Genomic DNA, 19587 nt, shown 5'->3' with positions numbered 1-19587 from the left:
TAGTGAGAGGGAGAAAAACCTTCTGGTAGAGACTTTAAAATCAGAAAAAATTTAAAAGTGCCATCCTTTCCTATAAGAAATCTTAAAGTTTAGCCACTTGAAATTATTGCATATGAGTAGAGTGTAACACTCTCCTCAAACTTCAGGTTGGCTGAACTTTTCAAAATAAACAAATTCCTGCTTCATTTCCACTTGCCGATGCACTTAGGAGTAGAAAGCTAGCTGAAGATACGGCTAATTGCAGGTTTACTCAGCCTGTAAGTCATGGTGTATTGGACTGACAGACTACAGCTCTTATTCCTTCCCCCACCTACCATCAGGACCCAGTGAAAAGTAAGCACTTTCACGCTCCCCGGCCAGCAAGATTTTGTAATTCATTTCTGATCCCAATTACATAGCGCATCACATTTTTTCCATTCAACAAAAAGAAAATGGGATGGCTTGGGTGAAATTTAAAGCCTTGCATCCGCCTGACATGGACCACTGGTCCCTGACAGCTCTTCGCACAACATCTGTTCTGCTCATCAGCTGGCCCAGGGCCAGCAATGGCTGCTGCCAGTTAGAAAGGGGAAGACTTTTAAGCAGGAGTGGGAGTAGGAGAGGATCAAGTGCTGTCCTTGGAAGAACTGAAAAAAACATTAAAACCAAAATTAGCAGTAGGTGAAGAAAGGAAATCCTGGCTGATCATCTGGGTCAGCTAGCGTAAGATTCAAGAAACAAGTTAAATCAAGAGTTTAATCAATTTATTTAATGAAAAAAAGGTTCAGTGCAGTAAGAGTCAAGGTGACGCATTCCATAAGAGGAGTAAAAGATGGAAGAGCAAGAAAAAGAAGGTATGATGTCTTCAAACCAATCTTGGCAGCATTTCTTTTTGGAGTTTGAGCTTTCTGGAAGCAAACTATAAATACTCTGGAAAATAAAGGAATTACAGGAGAGAAAAGCGTCGTCTTAAAGCTCTGACACACTTTATAGAGAGCCTTACACTTTGTGAGTATTCTAAGAACTGGTGATGTGGCTGAAAGCTACCACCTTCAGGATCAAAAAACCCCAAACTTACTTTACTTACTCCCTAAGTAAAATAGTGGACCTGACGTTTTTTCCATTCATTGGCTTTCATTGACTTTACTGAATTCACTCTTCAACTACTCAGTGCAGGAAGACATCATTAGTCCATAATAAGAATTTTCCTACTGCAATAGCATCAGACAGGAAGAGAGAACTTCTGTGAGGAGTAGCATGGACAGGAAATATGTACAAGAGTTCAGTGAGCAGATTCACATTGTTTTAAATTAGGAGTGATTTAAGTTATACGACTTGTGGATGACTTTTCTGAATCACATCAACACCATGTGTTTTTCAATGCCTGATGTTAAGCACTTGACATGTTTCTTAATTTATTACTTATGACCTGAGTTAATAGAATGTAACAGCCTTTTAGACAATGATAAAACCCAATTTGTGTCCTCTGAAGAAAATAATGTAGATACAAGCTAAGCTGAAGTACAGTAACTCTTAATTGCAATCTGAGCGTGCACTGAGATAGACCAATAAGTGTGCAGAGAACTTTAATGCTGACAGATACTTGGTACAGGAACCAGGAACAGCACTTCTAGAGTTAAATACATATATTCTACTTCTGCATCTGGGATTAAACTCTTCTTGACAATTCCCTTTGGCTTACATTACTGTACTAGATAAAATTAAAGTCCAAGCAAACATAAGCAGTCTTTTTAAAAAAGAGATGATCTTATACTGTAAGATAATGATTGCCAGCTAATAAAAGTTTAAAGCATTAGCATAGCTGGAAACAGTATTACATGGAGTGATCCCAGTACTGCAACTTACCTCTTCCCTATGATTCTTTATTGGCATACAGAGAATACTCTGAGTCTTATACCCTGTGATCTGGTCAACTTCTGCATTGAATCTTGGATCCTGATACAAGAAAAAAATACAATTATTTGACTGCTTGCCTAAAGACCAGGTCTTTTTCCTCCCTGGTTTAAAGGTTAAGAAAAGTACGATATTTGACTTAACTATTACCCAGGATAAAAAAGGTTCCATTACTAGCTAATAATTATATAAAGTTGTTACTATCAGTGTATTAAAATAACAACAAAAAAGCATTTATGTGGAACATGAGTGCCTGTGGATAAATACAACTGCCAGAAAGAACAAAACCCTAAAACCCTAAAAGAAGCTTTTCTTGAGCCTATACCATCATTATAATAAATTTATATGTGCACTAACCATCCCTAGTATAGCTTTTATCATCAAGAAGAAATTACAGAAATATACTGAAAGACATATGGCCACAGAGGAACAAAGTTTCATGAATGTGGTTAGTGTTTTTGCTTTTACTAGAGATTGCTTGTTTCATTTTTGCAGCTGAATAGTGTTATAAAACTCTGATTTTTTAAAAATCTTACTAAAATAAATCAGACTATTTTTAAAGGCTGCTGTTCTTTCTCTAGTAATTCATTTCAAGCTGAGCATGATAGACTCAATTCAAGAATGAACTATTAAACTATAAGGACAGGTGATGTCCTGCTGGAAACATACTTAGCAAATGTTTAGACAGTTTCTGAGGCAGCAAACAAGTGTTTGTTAAAAATGAAACCATATGAAATCACACTGCTGTTTTTGCTTCTGAAAAAGTCTACTCAGTAATGTTACCTAATTCTGTAAACATGCTCAAATTAACTGAGAGATGATCAATCAGAAGCGGTAATTTTCAGCTCTGTATGCCTTTATTAATTAGTTAATTAAACAGTTAAGTAATTCATTAAAATTTCCATCATCCCTAAATTCAAAGCACAAAATCAGCATATCCAAAGAGCCTGGAATGAAGAGATGTTCAGCTCCTACTCTTTGTGCCTCAGGTATGATAAAATTCTCCAAAGTATTTTTAGTCATAGCACTCCAGTTTTGCAGACAATTACACTCACAATTTCATTAATTTTGGTGCAGAAGTATCTATACAAGCAGAAATGTAAACATTTAAGTGTCCAAAGCTAGAAATGCAAATACTGGTGTGCACATAGCTGGTTAAGATGGGGCTGATATCTGACTGCTAACGTCAAACTTACTTATTTTGATGTTAGCATTCCTCCACCATTATTCATAGCTACATGTTTCTGTATATGCATGTATCTCTAATACATGTATTATAACCAAAAACACTGTGTCAGGTTTGCATCTTGACTGGTTTAAGTCAATATAGCTCCAAATACATATATTAAAATCGCAGTATTACAGCAGCTGATAATATGGCTTTTTCTTTTTTCAAGAATTGTTCAAGATAAATTTTCTTGGCTTACCTCATACGCATTCTTGATGTTCAGAGGCTGGCCTATAGCTGCTACATGACCCACAATGCCCTTGTTCCACTCCAGGCGAATGCAGTTGTTGGAAGCTTCTTCCAGGGTGGAGCCTTCTGCCACGTCAAACAGCCTGCTTACAAGAAACTTCTCATTAGAGCTATCCTCACAGACCAAGAACAGGGAATAGCGATCAGCTGCTATAAGCTCATGGATATGTAGGAAAATTTTATGGCAAAGTGCTGTGACATCTAAGTGACTAGAAATATCTTTCACAAGTTCTAATAGTCTTGAGCACTGATCCCCTGCACTGGTCTCAATCCTTGGAGATTGCAGAGGCATCTGTTCCTTCTTTTCAGACCCGGAGAGGAAGCTCACTGCTCCCACTGAGTCCTTGACGAAAATAGGCCTTAAGGGTCTGTCGAATTCAGAAGCAGAGATTTTCCTCGCTGGCGTCCCAGAGTTGGTGGTCTCAGCACAGGCAGGCTGGTGACAAGCACAGGATTCACTCTGGGACTTGGTTCCCTCCTTGCAGACTGGGATGGTATGAACTCTCTCAGCAAACCATGCATTAACCATTTCTCTGTAAAACAAAAATAAAAATACAGTGAATGATGTAAGTTAAAAATCCTCAGGAACTAATACATATTTGAAGAGGACACTGCAAAGAGGATAACTTTAAACCTTTTTATACAGTGGACATGAGTGCACCTTTAGTGCTCCTCTGTATCAATATTCTTCAATTTTACGCAGCACTTAGCCTAGATGAAGCAGTAATGTTTTATGTCCCATAAAAAGGAAGCTATTTCTGCCTAAAGGAAATACCTGAATAGGGCAGAGGAAGACTGCTTACGCTGTGGCTTTCAGACTATAGAAGATTACAGTTTACACCGTAATTTTGTGCTTGAAAAGTTCTGGTCCTTCCCATTCCTAAGATTTGGATTTCTGTAGAAGATGTATATATATTCATGTGAAGACAAAACTTTCTGTTTTAATTCTGTTTTTTTAGATAATTCCTAACTTTTAAAAAGATTATTTTGAACTTTAATTCTCTCTGTCAAATCACCTACAGCCCCTCCTATTTTTATGTCGCCTATACGCTATTTTTAAGTTAACTTCCCCTGCTCTCTCCAAGTTAATGAAAAACGCTGTTTTGACTCAAAGCACAAAAGTTTTGCTTAAAAACCGTCAGAAAGAAACATGAATATTTCCAAGTCAACTCCCTTGAAAATAATGAAAAGACGGACTGTTTTCATGCATCTCTCCTATTTCGTTTCCTTGCAGATGAAACTCATTGCCTAACTCAACCCAAAATACTGAATAGCCCCAAAATTATATTTTTGAAGAGTTTACCATTAATTAAAAAATGTCACGCATCTCTAGTATTTAACTGTGTGTCTCAAATTAACTTAGCACTAGAATGCCAACCCTAATAATGTCTTCACTAAATACAGTATATCTTGAATTATCCATAAGCACATGTATCATCAATAACATGAGTATACTTTTTCTTATCACTATAATATTTCCTTGTCCAAAATCTGTTGTGGTTTTTTTTTTAAATACAGGGCTTTTTATTTCATTTACTCAGTGTCAAGGATTCCTCACAGCACATGATCTACTCTCAGAAGAAATATTTTTTTCTGAATTACATAATGTATGGGCCTATGAACAGCAAAAACCCTATTAAAAAGTCTGATCTTTTGGAAGCCTTTCATGGTGGTCATGTTTTAAATTTGGGATATTTTTTATTTGCTCAGCAGACCACAGGAATTTCGAGAGTGAAGCTGAATGAAACCATGGAAATTAGTCAGGTTAGTCAGCCGCTGATCGGTTACATGCATCAGTATATGTTAAATATGAAAAGCACTGTACATAGCCTTTTTTTCCTTACAGAACAGCTTCACCTATGTTGTAAAATGTAATACTGCAAGTGTAATTAACCATTAATTCAAAGTAAAGCAATTATTTAAAATCTAAAGTCCACCAATATTATTTTTAATAGCAAGCAATCCACAACAGGAAACTTATTTGTCTTCTATTAGGAAGTTTTGAAAAAGTTTTTCAGATTTTGCCATCACATATCATTTGGAGACCTCAATTGTAGGCAAACATGCTATGAAAAATTGAATTGATTTAGGAAATAGTGCGAGTGTAAAGGGAGCACCTGGGCAAAAGAAAGTCATTATGTTACTGTACCCATTCCACTTGAGAGTGAGCTACCTGGTAATTTTTTTCCCCTCAAAAAACTATGTCTGACTGAGGTAAGTATCACTCAATGTAGCACTGTAAAACCAAATTCTTCTCTTATTCACACCAGTGCAACTCCAAATAAACGGATGATAGGCTATTCTTTATTTTGGCTTCTGTCTGTGTACTGTGGTCCTGATCATGCAAAACCTTACATACATGGTTAATATCATTTATAGCTCCGGTCATCTTCAAGGCTGAATGGTCAATGTGGTTCACAGGATTCACAGGACATTTGTGAATCTTTTGACGATGAGAGTCCAAAACCACTGAATGAAAAGTTGGACACAATTAAGGTGGCGGGAATTTTGCCTCTGAGTTCCACAGAGCTAGGATTTCATTCCATGTTTTTACATTTTTCCATGAAGCTCCTGGAACAGGGCTTGCTGTAGCAATAATACACCTCAATCAACATCTATTATAAATTTCCCAGCAATCTAAAGCTAGTCCAATTACTGGAAACATGGTGCCAGAGAACACAATGAAATTCCATTGTTATTCTGAAAGAGTTTTGGTTCATTGCTTAGCTACTTATTTTTAAAGGAAGTAAGCTCTGCTTTTTAAGTATATTAATAAAAATTACCAATGATCCTTCTTTACTATAGCAGTGATACGTATTTTTTGGTGGAGTTACCTGATCCAAATGTTTCTTGCAGTGAAGAAGCATAAAGAACAATTAATGTATTATTAGAACTTTGACTTTAATAAGATTACTTTATAGTACTTAAACAGGATAAATATTAAATGTGGGAGCCGTGACTATGTATTACTGAAATGCATAATATAGTTTGCATAGGGCAATATCACATCTGCAAAAGCTGTTTCTATGAGAGTCAAAACAAGAAGCTAGCATTTGATAACATTTAGAATTTTCATTTATTAAACTGAATGAGAAAACAGAATAAAAATTTGTGATGAAAATGACCAAAAGTATCCTTAAGATATATAAAAAGCTTAAAATGCAAAAATTTGTAAGTAAACACAGTACAACCTCTAAAATCACTGCTGACAACTCTTGTCATCATGTGTTATGTTATATGTGGATTGTTTTTGTTTTACTCTAATGTTCTCAAGAAAAGAAATTACCTGGAAATTCTAGCTTTTTCTAAGCAAAATTTAGCATCTAGCACTAAGACTGCAGAAGAGAACCTGAAAATGTGAACTGGATGCATTTAAAGCCTCAGACACAAGAAGGTAAATACAGAAAAATCAATAGTTTTAAAAGAAGGCTTGTGACTTGACCCAGTTTCATGATTGTGTGTGCTGACTTGATTTTTGAACATGGAGGACTGGCATTAATGTAAAATAAGATTTAAAAGTAACTGTAATAACCTAGTATCAGATGGAGAGCATTTTTAAACTAGCAAGTGATTAGGCGTGGGAAGCTGTGTACTTTGTCTAGCATGTTTGAAAATGCACAGGCGTGAACCTGTACTATTGCTGAGTGACAGCAATTTGTAGAGCAATTTGATTCACTGCTTATTTACACATCAGGAAAGGAGAATATAAAATGCTATCATTTCACCTAGCTCTGTTTTACACTGAATTTACATACGTGGATGTGTTGATGTAAGATACAAGGCACAGAAAGAATCAGGTACCCTTTGTGGACAAAGCAAAAGCTAAAGCAGAAATCTGGTTTATCAGTTGAAACTTGCCATTTTATTTATTCTGGGGTGTTGTGTAATGATGTCCCCTGGCCTTAATGGTGTAGTAATAGTAATCAGTAAGAACAATGTATTCTGAATTCTAATACCAGTTCTCAAACTGTGGCCATGACATAATTTAGTTTTTACCTTCTTGCCTTTTTTACTATGTAAAGTAAGCATTAATTTATCTATCTCATGGAGATTATTGAGGCATGTGGAACACAACTGTAAAATCTTTCACATGAAAGTAAGTACATTTCTTTAATAAGAACTGACTACTTATTAAGTATCTGCACTATTTATGAAGCACTTTGACATTGAACAGAACTATATGTGGAGCTGCATAATTATGAGTAACATATTCCTGTTCCCCTTTAATGTCTCTTAGATGATGATCTAATAACTTGCCAACATAGTGTGCGATTCTCAAAAAGCTCTGTAGGTTAACAAAACAACAAATCCTTAACTATACTGTTTAAAGCATGGTTTTGAACTTCAAACCATTTAGGCATTTTTATTTGGGCAACAGGAAAGCCGTTCAAATTCAGCTGGAATAAGAACAGTGTTCACTGACCTTTACTAAATGCCTCTTCTAACAAGGAAACTATTTAGCTCCTTCTACTCACACAGTTATACACATGGTGGAAGAACTAGCATTTCACATTAACCAATGTATTCTATTTAAAATGTAGCCGACAAAGTCTTGACATGCATTGGCTTGTTGACACTCAATCCTATTTAACAATGCATGACAAGAAGAGTATTCTTACTAACACAACTACCTTCTCAGCACAGAATTAGCTCAACAGATATCTGATACCAGACTCATAGTGAACCACAAGTGAGGTTACTGGAAATTAGTAAGAAGTGCTATGTATGATTAAGATGTCACTTTGAAAGGACTACAGGAAGAAACAAACACTTGTGACTACTCTATTCATGTGAATAGTCTTCAGTAAGCATTGGCATTGTCAAGAGCTGATTGTAAGGACAAGACCCTTGCTGTAGAAATAAGTTTAGAAGTTGCAGGAGTGTATTAAACAGGAGCAGATACTCATCTGTAGTGATCTACGCAGATAGTTAAAACCAATGCAATGTCTCCATCCCAGCATAGCAATCACTGCATGTTGAGGAGTTACAGGCATCGGCATCCATTCCTCACGAGCTCCATGAATCCTTTACTGCACTATGATCCTTTACTGCAGTATGACCCTCCACTCAAGAAAGCTATAATTTATCCCAGAGTTCATAAACAGGAATAGTTGAATGTGAAGTTACCATTTTTCAGTCACTTCTATCAGCCAAATCCAGTCTTTCCTCTATAAAACACAATTTCAAAGGAGCATGACAATAGCAACTGCTGAATTTGGCTGGTGACATCTCATCAGCAGATGACAAAATTGGAGAGGAATTTTGAAGAGATAGGGATGAGAAAGGAATGAAAATACAATGGCAGGTAAAACATCTGGAGAAAAAAAAAGATTGTGTGATCCTTCCCTCTATAATCACTTGTACACAAGTACACATTATCTGCATTACATGAAAACTCAGGAACTTCAGAGGAATTAAGACTCTTTGGCCCTGATCTGTTAAACACCATACAGAAAGTAGACCTGTCCCTAAAGCAAGAAGTTTTCAATATGAATAGGCAACAAAAATAGAAAATCACTGGGTGAGAAAACAGAGGCACAAAGAAGCGACATGGCTTGAGCCAGGTCATGCAGAAGGGCACAAGTAGACCTGAAGACAACCTCAGGTCTAAGACCTGAAGAGAACCTTGCTGTATTTCCTGTGCCATATGTATCAAACCATGCTGACCTAACACTAATTACTATTCTGCTTATACACTGGGAATATTAAATAATTTATTGTACCCCTCTTTGCCTCATTGTGATTATCTTCAAAATACATAGCATACTTCTCAAAAAAAAAAACGTACCAGTGAAGATGTTTAAAGATGTTAAACAGCCAGATTATAATTGTCTTGCTAACCATGTAACCATGTTATATATGTAAGACCATACTAATGTCAGCATTCAGCAAGTATTTGCTATCTTTGGTCAAAATGTGCAAAAACAGAGCACAAAAGTAATACCGAGATGCAACAATGATAGTATACTGCATCTTACTTATCTTGCACAAAGAATGCATAATAATTACTGTACCATAAAAGTACCGAGTGATGAGTAGCTTTCAGTGAAACAACAAATAATTCCCCATTTTCTCTGTTGCTTATGAATCTTTCATATATACAATGTGTAATGTTTCAGTAGTTGTGTGGACTGTTTTGCTAATTTTTCATTCAAACCAGCAATTACTGATAACACACTTCAGGAGAAGGATTCAATCCAAACTTGCCTACTAAAGAATGCCAGCTTTCAAGTATCTGAATTCCTGTGGCCTAATCCTGCTAGTGTTGTAATCAACAATATTTCAAGCCAAGCTTTGTAACTATTTTCTCAATTGCTTTCCTTCAAATAACCACTAGATGTCTTCAAATTTCTTTCCCGCATCTTGACATAATTTAGACATAGAAATCATTTAAAGCATTAGCAACAAATGAGTTTGAAAGTCGAAGTCACTTGGATATTATACTTGTCTTCACATTTTCTTTCCAGTACTTCCTATTTCATCATCATGTTCTAAGTGTTTTTGTCTCCTTTCTGGGCATGGAAAGATTTAAATAAATGGTATAAAGCCTGATTAGATGGAAACAGTAAACTGACTGTGTTTTCAAACTAACTAAAAAAGTAGAGTGACAAAGACAAAAGGGTTTTTTTTCCTTAAACCCTTTCCAATTATAGTTACTAGAGATGCAATTTCTAACAGTGGTAGGCAAACAGTTTTTGAAGACGAAAAATTACTTAAAGTCGGTGCCAATTTTTTGGCACAACTCAGTCAGATATATCAGCATACATTTAACTTGAAACATGTTAAGTGGCCCCACTGACTTCTGTTTGAATACACATCTAAATTAATCACTGTAATTCTTGATTCAAACCATGCTCATGAAGGAGTGAAGTAACAACTTTTTAGAACTATGAAATCATGTAAATCTTGTCTGAATGCTTATATTATTTTTTAAAACAGGAGGCAGAGGTTGCTTTATTATTTGAAGCAAAAGTATTCAAAATGGAGGACTAACACTAACAGCCTATTCTTGGCTATTTTCAAGTTTTCTTTAACAACCAAACTGCAAGCTTAACTTTTCAGAAGAAAGCTTTCCTCCGTAGAAGGGACTTTCTATTCACACTATAAAGAAAGATAGAATAAATCCTCAGGGACTGAAGGTCAAATTCTAAAACATGACCTTTATTTCTCCTCCAAATGTTTACTTCTTGTTCCAAGCTCAAAAAAAAAAAAAATAACTATGTACCCAACGATTTTGTTGTGAAAGCAACAGGACAATACCAGTGACTTTGGTGAAAGATGGATTAAAAGTTAAGTTCACACCTGCCTGGAGACCTCGTGTAAGTCTTAGGCACCACTTCAGTTCCACTTAAATTCCTAAAATAGGGGTTAAGTAGGACTTAAGTGGTGCAGAGGCTTTGGGATGGCTCTCTGTGCTGGGATGAGTTCACCATAATGCACAAATAAATGGGAAAATATATATCTTTTACTAAGCAAATGTATTTTGTGGCTATATTTTCAGTGCCAGACCTAATGTGAAATTACAACCATTGAGTTATTCACAAGGGCCATTTGAGTAGGGCTTATTTTCTGGCACTTTTAAATAGCTCCTTTTGTATTTAATGCTTTTCTTTTTTCTTTCTTCAAGTAAATCACATAAATGAGAATGCATTCCATACAAATTATGTGTTTCTTTGCCAGTAAGGGAGAGAAAGACCTGTATTCTGTGGTTTTATTAATTATATTTCTTCATGACAAAAGCAAAATGCTTCCTCTTTAATGGTGAAAATGAAAATAAGCGGTAGCATATTAGTTCAGGTCAAGAATGTATTTTCTAAAATTGCTTTGTTTGTAAATCTTGATGCGAATCATATATTCCCACACAATTCAGCTTTAATCTAGCATTCCAATAAGCATGAACATAGAGTACAATGTACTTTATTTGATCTGAAGACATCGTAGGTGATGTATCATGAATGTTACCCCTGTGCAGAGAGCTAGCACAATGTCTACACGCTACGGAAGTCTCACTTCAGCTTCAAAATTAGACTGATTGGTATTTTTATTTTATATATGTAGTCTTTGTCCTAATCCTGTACAAAGACATGAATTTCCTCCTCACATGATGATTCTTCAAGAGATGCCCAACACAAAACTTCCCTGAACTACTGCAATTTAGAAATAAAAGGAAGGTATCTAACTTTTTTGTCTCCCACAGAGGCAATGTATGCCTCAGCCCCACTTTTCTTCCCAGTTGCCAGAAATTTGACCCTGCTCTCTAAAGTCTTCCTGGTAAGAGCAAAAAAAATGGAAATGAGATTTCAAATGCCTATTGGCATTATCAAGAGTACTGTAATATGATAAGAAAGTTACCCTGAAACAAAAGAAGGCAAAAAGGGATGTTAACTGTTAAAGTAGTTCACCCTGTCTTATTTTCTACCTGTCCTCTAAGGTTTTTAATTAATGTATTGTGCATGCCTAGGCCAAACGGTACGTAGTAAAAGCACGTTCTCCTTGTAGCTGCTCAGTACTATCTACTGACTAGTTTATCTTCACACCAAAGACTCTGTGTAGGAGTTCAGGTTATAGGTTTTGGGGAATTAAAGATGTAAATTGCTAGTAGGTGATTTCTTATCGTTTCTCAAATGACAGTTTCTTCCGTCTACACTAATTGCTGTTTTAGACATTGTTTCCAGAATACTCTGGCACACACCTAGCTTTATTTCCAAGAATAAATGCCAAAAATACTTAATCACATTTACAACTTCATGAATGTGGGTAACATTCCTTACCTTCCTGAGTGCTTTTTGAATCAGGAGTTTAAAATATTTTGGGAAGATCTTAATACTTTGCAATTATCAAGAAAGGCATAAGGATATGGATACATCATTTATAAGTGGGACAACTATGGAGATCATTAGACCAACAAGAAAACTTTCCAAGATTTCATAGAAATCGATTTTTTTTCTGTACTTCATTCTCAGAAAAGCTCTGTAAACATCTAATAAAACCAAGTAAGTGGGAGACAATGTTCTGATCCCTGCATTAACACCACTACTTCCTGTGGTTTTCAAGCCATGGTCCAAAGAATCAGTGGGTCTGCAGTCCTGTTGTAAATGCTTCACATACAATAACTTAGAACACCAAGTCCCCTTTCAGCACATTCGAACAATTTGCATAGGATTCTGTGCCGCCACTGGAAAACTGTTAGGAGTCCTTCAATCATCAAAGTTTAAAACCCACTGCCTACTTACCGAGGTCATGTTAGGGATGAATATGGCTCATACCTGTATATTTTTAGGATTTTTTTTTGTATGTCAGTAATATCTTTTTAAGAAAAAACACAGGCCAAAGCACATTTCAATGCAGAAAATCTTCAATAGCTCTATCTTTGATAATCTGAATTTTCATACACTTGCTCCAAAAATTAATTTTCTTTCAATCAGAAAAAATTAAGCACATATATATTACCAAACAAAACAATGACATAATGCATATGACATATAATATTTATGAGATTAAACATCAAATAGCCAGCTCAAAATGAAAGACATTTTTAAAAAGCCCTCTAGACACAGATATTAGAAGGCAAATGTCCTAAGTAATTTAGTACTGCAGGCAGCCCCTTACAAACTGATTGTCCACCAGCCATCAAGAAGAAAAAAAACGAAACAACTGTACTTGAGTTTTTTCAAAGTAATAAATGTAATTGATATATCCAAGTTGTGCAATCTCTGGATTCTAGCAAAGTACAGTTTCCCAGTAAACGCCACTTCTGGAATCCTCAGTGAAGTGCTATGAAGTACCATGCTGTTAAGGACATTTATTTTTCCAAATACAACCCCACCTTAATTCATTTGTAAATATTTCCCAACCCTGCTAATAAGCCAAGATGTATTTATAACAAAATAATCTTATTTCTAATGAAAGGCATACAAGACTTGGGTTAATAATTTGTATCTATCATGCCATACATTTAGGAAACCAGACAAAATCTGCCTGGAACAATGCAGTTGCCTCTAACCGAGAGGAGAATTTTTACTTTGGCTGTTTTGGCAGTCTGCGGCTTCTGATTGCAAAGAGCACTAAGAGAGAATCACTCCTGTATTTTTAAGAGTAAGGAGAAACAGGAAGTCAGAAATACAGAAGTATTCCATAGGGGGTTAAAATAAGTATGATGTTTGAACATGACAATGAATGGATTTTTTTTAAAAGGAACATAAAAAGATAAAACTTCAGGAAGACAAAAAGGGTAACGAATCAGCCGTAAATGCAGTACAGTTTTGTGACAAAAAATGCTGCAGATTATGCCTTTATAACGTCTAGCTAGAACAATTATATTTGTAGCAGCAGCTACAAAGAGCCTTTAACAACAGTATGGGTAAACATAAGACACAATCTAAAAGAATCATTTTACTTCAACATGTTTCTACTTTCTGGGAAGCCAGAATATGATAGGCAATTCTAAAACTTTGAAAGGGGAAGAATAACAAGAGGAGCTGAAAAAAAAGGAATAAAATAAATAGCTTAAATTTAGTAGGAGCTAGGCATTTAGAAACTCTTGAACGCGTAAGACAAAGTCTCCAGCCAGAAGGTTTGTCAACCAGCACGCTGTATCACTAAGTGAACCAAATTCATCTCGTCACTGAGTGTGCTGGTGACACACTTCCTCTTTGTTGTTCTGCACTTTGATCATACTGTAGCAACATTTCATGGATAATAGCTATTTATATTATCTCTGTATGCCACTTGTCTCCCTTGGTACAAAATAAAGTAATAAATAACTGATTCTGTAGCTTCCTACTCATGGGATCACAGTTTATTCACATACTCGGAGGGAGCAATTTAAAGGTATTCACCTGGATTACATGCTTGTAGGATAGCAACCTTGCGCTGTACAGGTGGAAGTCAATCAAAATAGCTTTATCACAGAATATGTCACTCCACCTAGCCATCAAAGACTTGAGGAAGGCAGTAATGTGGCCTGCCCGTAGATGCTATCAACCTCGAGGCGTTGCAGGATCAAAATACAAGGTGTAAGCCATTTGTATATACTTATCTTCTACAACACATTTTAGGGAAGAGTAGGAAAGCAGGTGCAAATTTGTTAAGTAGATGACCTGCAGCCCTTCTCCCCAAGAATCCAGAGTATGGTTTGGGGAGCCTAGTGACTCTAACAGTTGCCACGTTATGAACAATAGTTAATACAAACTAATTGTGAATAAAAAGAAATGTTTTCTTTTAAAGTTTTAAATGTTTTCTTTTTTTTTCACCTTGCCAGAAAATATAATTTTTATTTAAAACATGAAAACAGATACTAATATCAGTGACCTATGCAAAATGGAACAAGAGATAATTCAATGACTATATGAGATGATGTGACTCCCATGCTTAAAAAAACCCAACAAAACAAATCTGCAGGCATAAGACCACTCAAAGTATTTATTTCATAAGTATTATTTAGACATATAATTAAAACATTTTTTGTGGGAATCACCAAAAGAACTATTGTATAAAACACTATGGGAATTAATTAATTGCAGGAAAAAAAAATATTTAATACCTATCATAAAATTGCTAAATTAGGTTCTGATTCAAAGCTCATTACTTTGTGGAAAGGGCTTGTATTACTCTGTAATAAATGGTTGAGCTGGTTATCTTTTCCTATTCCTGTGTATAAGTATTTGAGAAACAGCTACAGAAACTATCTTTATCCATTAGCAATTGTGCCTCGCAATGTGAAGTAGAATATGCCTCTGTGCGCCACAAAATACCAAGTTAACTAACTTCTTGGTCTATTGCTTTTAGGACCTGTGAGGACTTTGGCATAATATGAAGCAAAACAAAAAATCAGAAGCAGTAAATTAAGATTAGAAAACAGTTGAAACTAGTTCAAGGAACGCTGCTTTACTTGACAGAGTAAATATAATGCTAAGTAACAAAACAACAGCATAGTCTTTGTTCAATGTATTGCTGTTGTACAAATATTCAACTAAAACAAAGCATGGCATTAAATTTTAGGGTTTTTCTCTTTTCAAGTTCTAAATAACACTACAATGTAGAACGTTAAACCTTTTTACAAAGTACATTAGTTCTTTCAAACTGCTCAGCTTTACAGGATATCATTTTAGTGACTAAAATTTGAACCAACATATAGTCAAGTAACTTGTCATTTGTTTTTTCAAATACAAACTTACATATAAAAGAGGTATTCCTTATGACATAGTTATAGTTTTCTATTTATATGGTAAAGACAAAAAAAAACATTCCATGCAAGACAGCAGAGAAAAGAGTTTTGAGACAAATGCAATGTTTCCTTCACTTCAAAAACATGACAGAATTGTTGCCAAGCCAGAACTCAAAGTCAACAGTTTTTCTGCAAAACCCTCACTAAATGCAGAGGCATTGCCGTCATAGAGACATGACTGAATTGTATTTTGTGAACTACTGCTCATTTCAGACCCACACAAACACGAAACTGTCTCAGCATTGGGGGGGGGGGGGGGAGACTAACCAAACCTCTCCATGGGGAAAACAAATCTGACACAGCGGTTACTATTAATTAGCATTCCTATTTGTTCAATACTACTTCCAGTTTCCAAAGGAAGTGTGACATGCTGAACTAATAAAATGCTACTTCTCAAAGCTGCTAACACCCTGTTTCCTGGTCAAACAAGCTACCCTTCAGTTACACACCATGCACTAGTGTTCTGGAGAGTATCAAGGTTAACTACTTCCATCTATGCATCCTACACCTAGGCACAGCCTTTTTTTTAAAAATCAACATTTAAAAGACATTTTTAAAGGCATTTTTATTATTCTTCTGTTAAATGAAGCTAAGGAAGAAGCAGCAGAAGAAAGGGGACTGCATGACAGATGGTCACAAGAAAGCAGGTGACCCCTGAAGCTTTCTAGCTTGCTGCGAGTCAATTATTAATGGGGATTTCTCTTCTTACCGCCCCATCCCATGCAGAGAGGAGCAGCAGCAAAACCTCATTCAGAATGCATCCATCCCAGCTAAGTGACTTGAGAAAGAAGTAGATCGGCAGCGGTGAGCAGATGGTGCAAGCGGCTCAGGAACAGGAAAGGAGCGGAGAGAAGCGAGCCCGCAGAGACGGCGTGTCCGAGGAACAAACCGCAGGACTTACTAACCCGAGCTCTCCACTAAGATATACCGTGGGAGTTGCAGATCGCCTGTGCTCTGCATCCCCACTGCTTTGTTTATCGGAAAATATTCAAAATGGAAACCTGACTCCACTTCTAAAAATAGCCGAATTTACTCGATTTCAACTTGAAGTCCCACTGCTGAAGTGTGACAACGGTGAGCAAATACCTCGTCTTATCTCCAAAAGGCAGCATGTCAAGCCAGGGGAAAAAAAGCCCAGACGAGCTCTTCAGGTCTTTACATCAGGTTCCCGGCAAGAACTACCACCAAGGAAAGACGAGCGCGGAGAAGCCGCCCCCGGCGCGGGGCGCCCGCCCGCGCTGCCGGCCCCGCGCTGCCCCCTGCCGGGGCGCCTGCCCCCGCGCTGCGGCCCTCCGCGCCTGCCGCCGCGCTTTCTGCCCCCGCCCGCAGCCATCCCCTGCCTGCTGACCTTCCACGGGGGCTTCAGCCCCGCTTCCCGCCCTCCCGCAGCCCCGGGGCGGCACGGCGTCCCCAGCTGCGGGAGCCCGCTCCCCTCAGCGTCTGCGCTCCGGTTACGGCACCCTGAGGTGCTCGCCCCACAGGACAGACCCCCGCGTCCCCCTCCTCGGGCGGAGCTCTGGTCTCGAATGCACCGCGTACGGCTTCAGCGGCCGCTCACGGCTCGTCAGCTCCCTTGGCACTTGACCCACTGCCCGCTCCGTCCGGTGGCCGCCGAGTTGTCAAAAAGGTGACAAGCCCACAGGGCGACTGAGCTCTTCAAGAGCAGCGCTTTGTTTTGAGATTACTAAGTAATGACATAACCCGCCCTCCCGAAGAGATTAGATGTTATCTGAGGCTTCGACATATTTCTATCTAGTTTGCAGGGTAGGGAAAAAATACATTGCTTGCTACTCACGAGAAGTTGACTATGTCTGTTTTAAACCAAGGAGAACACAAAGCAAATAAAAGCCCCGGGCAGGGAGCTCCGCGGCTGGGACAGCCTCATAGATCTGCGAGCGCTCGGCTGGCGTTGCCGGGCTGAAGCTACCCCGCAGCAAAGCGGCGGCGGGCCGGGGGAAGAATGCGAAAGCCCGCGGCGCTCCGCGGAGAAGCGCCTGCATGTGCACTGCGGAGCTGCTCCTGCTGCTTGGTTTCAGTTTTTGCTGTTTCGAGAGTGGGGGCGGCGGGGGGGGTCGCTTTTTTCTTTTATTTTCTCTGGAGACAGCAACGGGAAATGAAAGAGCGACCTTTTGCTGGGAAGAAAGGATCTGCCTTTACCCGCCGCCGCTCCGGTCTTACCTTGTAGCTTTCCTAACAAAGTAAGAGCGCGTAAAGTCGCCGTGATCGTCCAGCCACGCTTCCACCGCTTCCTGCTCCGGCGGGGGGGGGCAGCTGCGCTCCATGCTCCGCGCGGCCGCTCCCGCCGCCGCTCTGCCTCCTCCTGCCGCTGCTGTCGTTGATTTCCCCCCTCCCGGCCCTCCTCCTGCTGCCGATGCCCTCGGCCCGGCGCGGGGCCGGCTCCTCCCCGCCGCCTTCGCCCCGCTCCCAGGTGCGCGGGCGGCAGGAAGCCCGGCGTCCGGCCCCAGCGCCGCGCCGGCGGCACCTCAGCGCATCCCCGGCCCGGCCGCCTGTCCCGCAGCGCACAGCCGGCTCCACCTCCACCGCGGCCCCGCAGCGCCCCGGGGGGCTGCCGCGCCCCGGCCCCGCCCCGCCCCGCCCGGCCCGGCCCCGCCGCGGGGGCACTGGCGGGAGCCCCCGGGCCCGGCGCTGGCGATGCCCAGCGCGGCGGTGGTGGAGGGCAGGCGGGAGGGAGGCAGAAGGAGGCGTTTGTGTGCGCGGCCCGGGGCTGGCGGCTCTTCTGCGCCGAGGCTGACCTGGAGCAGTTGGCCCAGGCAGTCCCCGCGGGGCTGGGGAAAAAAAGAAAAGCCATGAAAAAGTAAATTGTTCTCCCGGAGTCAGGCAAAGGGATTTTTCTCCCCCGGCCCCACTTCACAGTTACTTTCTTTTCAAGGTATGGCCTGTTTCAGCTTGCTTTTCGAAAAAGTGGTAATTGGATGGCACTTCGGAGTATTTCACTGTTGGGTGTCAATATATGGTCTTTGATAGACCTCAGCCTGGATACAAGTACTAAAGCCCTGTTTTTTCAATCCTTCATGCCTACAGGGAGGCTTTCAGATCCATTTTAGACATTTAATAAGCACAGCCTAGCTTTAAAGATGCTCCAGACTCACAGCTCCTACTTTCTCTAATATTAGACAGCTAGGATTGAAATTTTGGTTAATGCTGAGCATCGCTTTCATGTATTGTAGTTCCATTTTAAGATATGCATGTGCACACATTTATAATTATTGATAATCTGCATTCATAAAAGACCATGCACAAAGTGTGATGCACACGTAGGGTTTCCTGTGTCGTCACATGCAGTATCTCTGAGGGCAAGATATGAGTAACAAATAGCAGCATGTTTCAGGGGAAAGGGATATACAGGGTCTTTAAAATTATTCTCCTGTGTAATCAGTTGAGAAATACCATATAAGATATTTTCTCCTACTCTTAAACCCCTTTCAGTGTGTGCAAGGCAGCGCGCTTCAGATGATAGAGCAGACATCCTTGCACACCTTAGCAATTTTTTTACACTGCTTATGTAGACTCGACTTAGAGACTCGACTTGCAGAGAGGTGGGATTCTGCAGCCTGAGAAGGGGCAGCAGCAGGAACTTCACAGCAAAGAGATTAAGAGCCTGTCCATGAGCTTGGGGGAAAAATTTTCTCTTCTGTGTCTTTGTGTCACATCTGTGCATAACACTCACTTAGACATATGTGTCATTTGGCTATAAGAATTTGTGTGTAATATGAGGCACGCAGAAAAGGAAGTTTTACATGAACATTACTCTATTATAAAAGGAATCTCAGGATAAATGTGCATGGTGACCAAAGAGCAAATGTGAAGATGAAGTATAAACCAGTTAAGACATGCTGCAAGAGTCCAGCCGCTATTCAAGGCAAAGAGAAATCTTTCAGCAGGGAAATAGAGAATTACCAAGCAAACTGCATAAACAGACAACATAGCAATAAATTAAACCGATGTTTAGTGTCCAAACCTGGAAAGTGTG

The 19587-nt window shown here is 39.1% G+C and overlaps 1 protein-coding gene across 2 annotated transcripts in view; it reads right to left on the bottom strand.

The window, feature by feature from the left end:
- The window catches only part of PDE5A (phosphodiesterase 5A), a 65791-nt gene extending 47841 nt beyond the window's left edge, over positions 1-17950 (bottom strand). For both annotated transcript variants that reach the window (XM_075150255.1, XM_075150258.1), the window contains exons 1-3: positions 17775-17950; positions 3321-3903; positions 1846-1935 (exon numbers count right to left, since the gene is read on the bottom strand). In XM_075150255.1, coding sequence (XP_075006356.1) covers positions 1846-1935; positions 3321-3903; positions 17775-17878 — 777 coding nt within the window. In that variant the 5' untranslated portion in view covers positions 17879-17950. The remainder of the gene's footprint in view (positions 1-1845; positions 1936-3320; positions 3904-17774) is intronic.
- Positions 17951-19587: the final 1637 nt, after the last annotated feature.

Source organism: Calonectris borealis, chromosome 4, assembly GCF_964195595.1.
Source record: "Calonectris borealis chromosome 4, bCalBor7.hap1.2, whole genome shotgun sequence".
Classification (NCBI taxonomy): Eukaryota; Metazoa; Chordata; class Aves; order Procellariiformes; family Procellariidae; genus Calonectris; species Calonectris borealis.
This window is presented reverse-complemented; position numbering and strand designations above follow the sequence as displayed.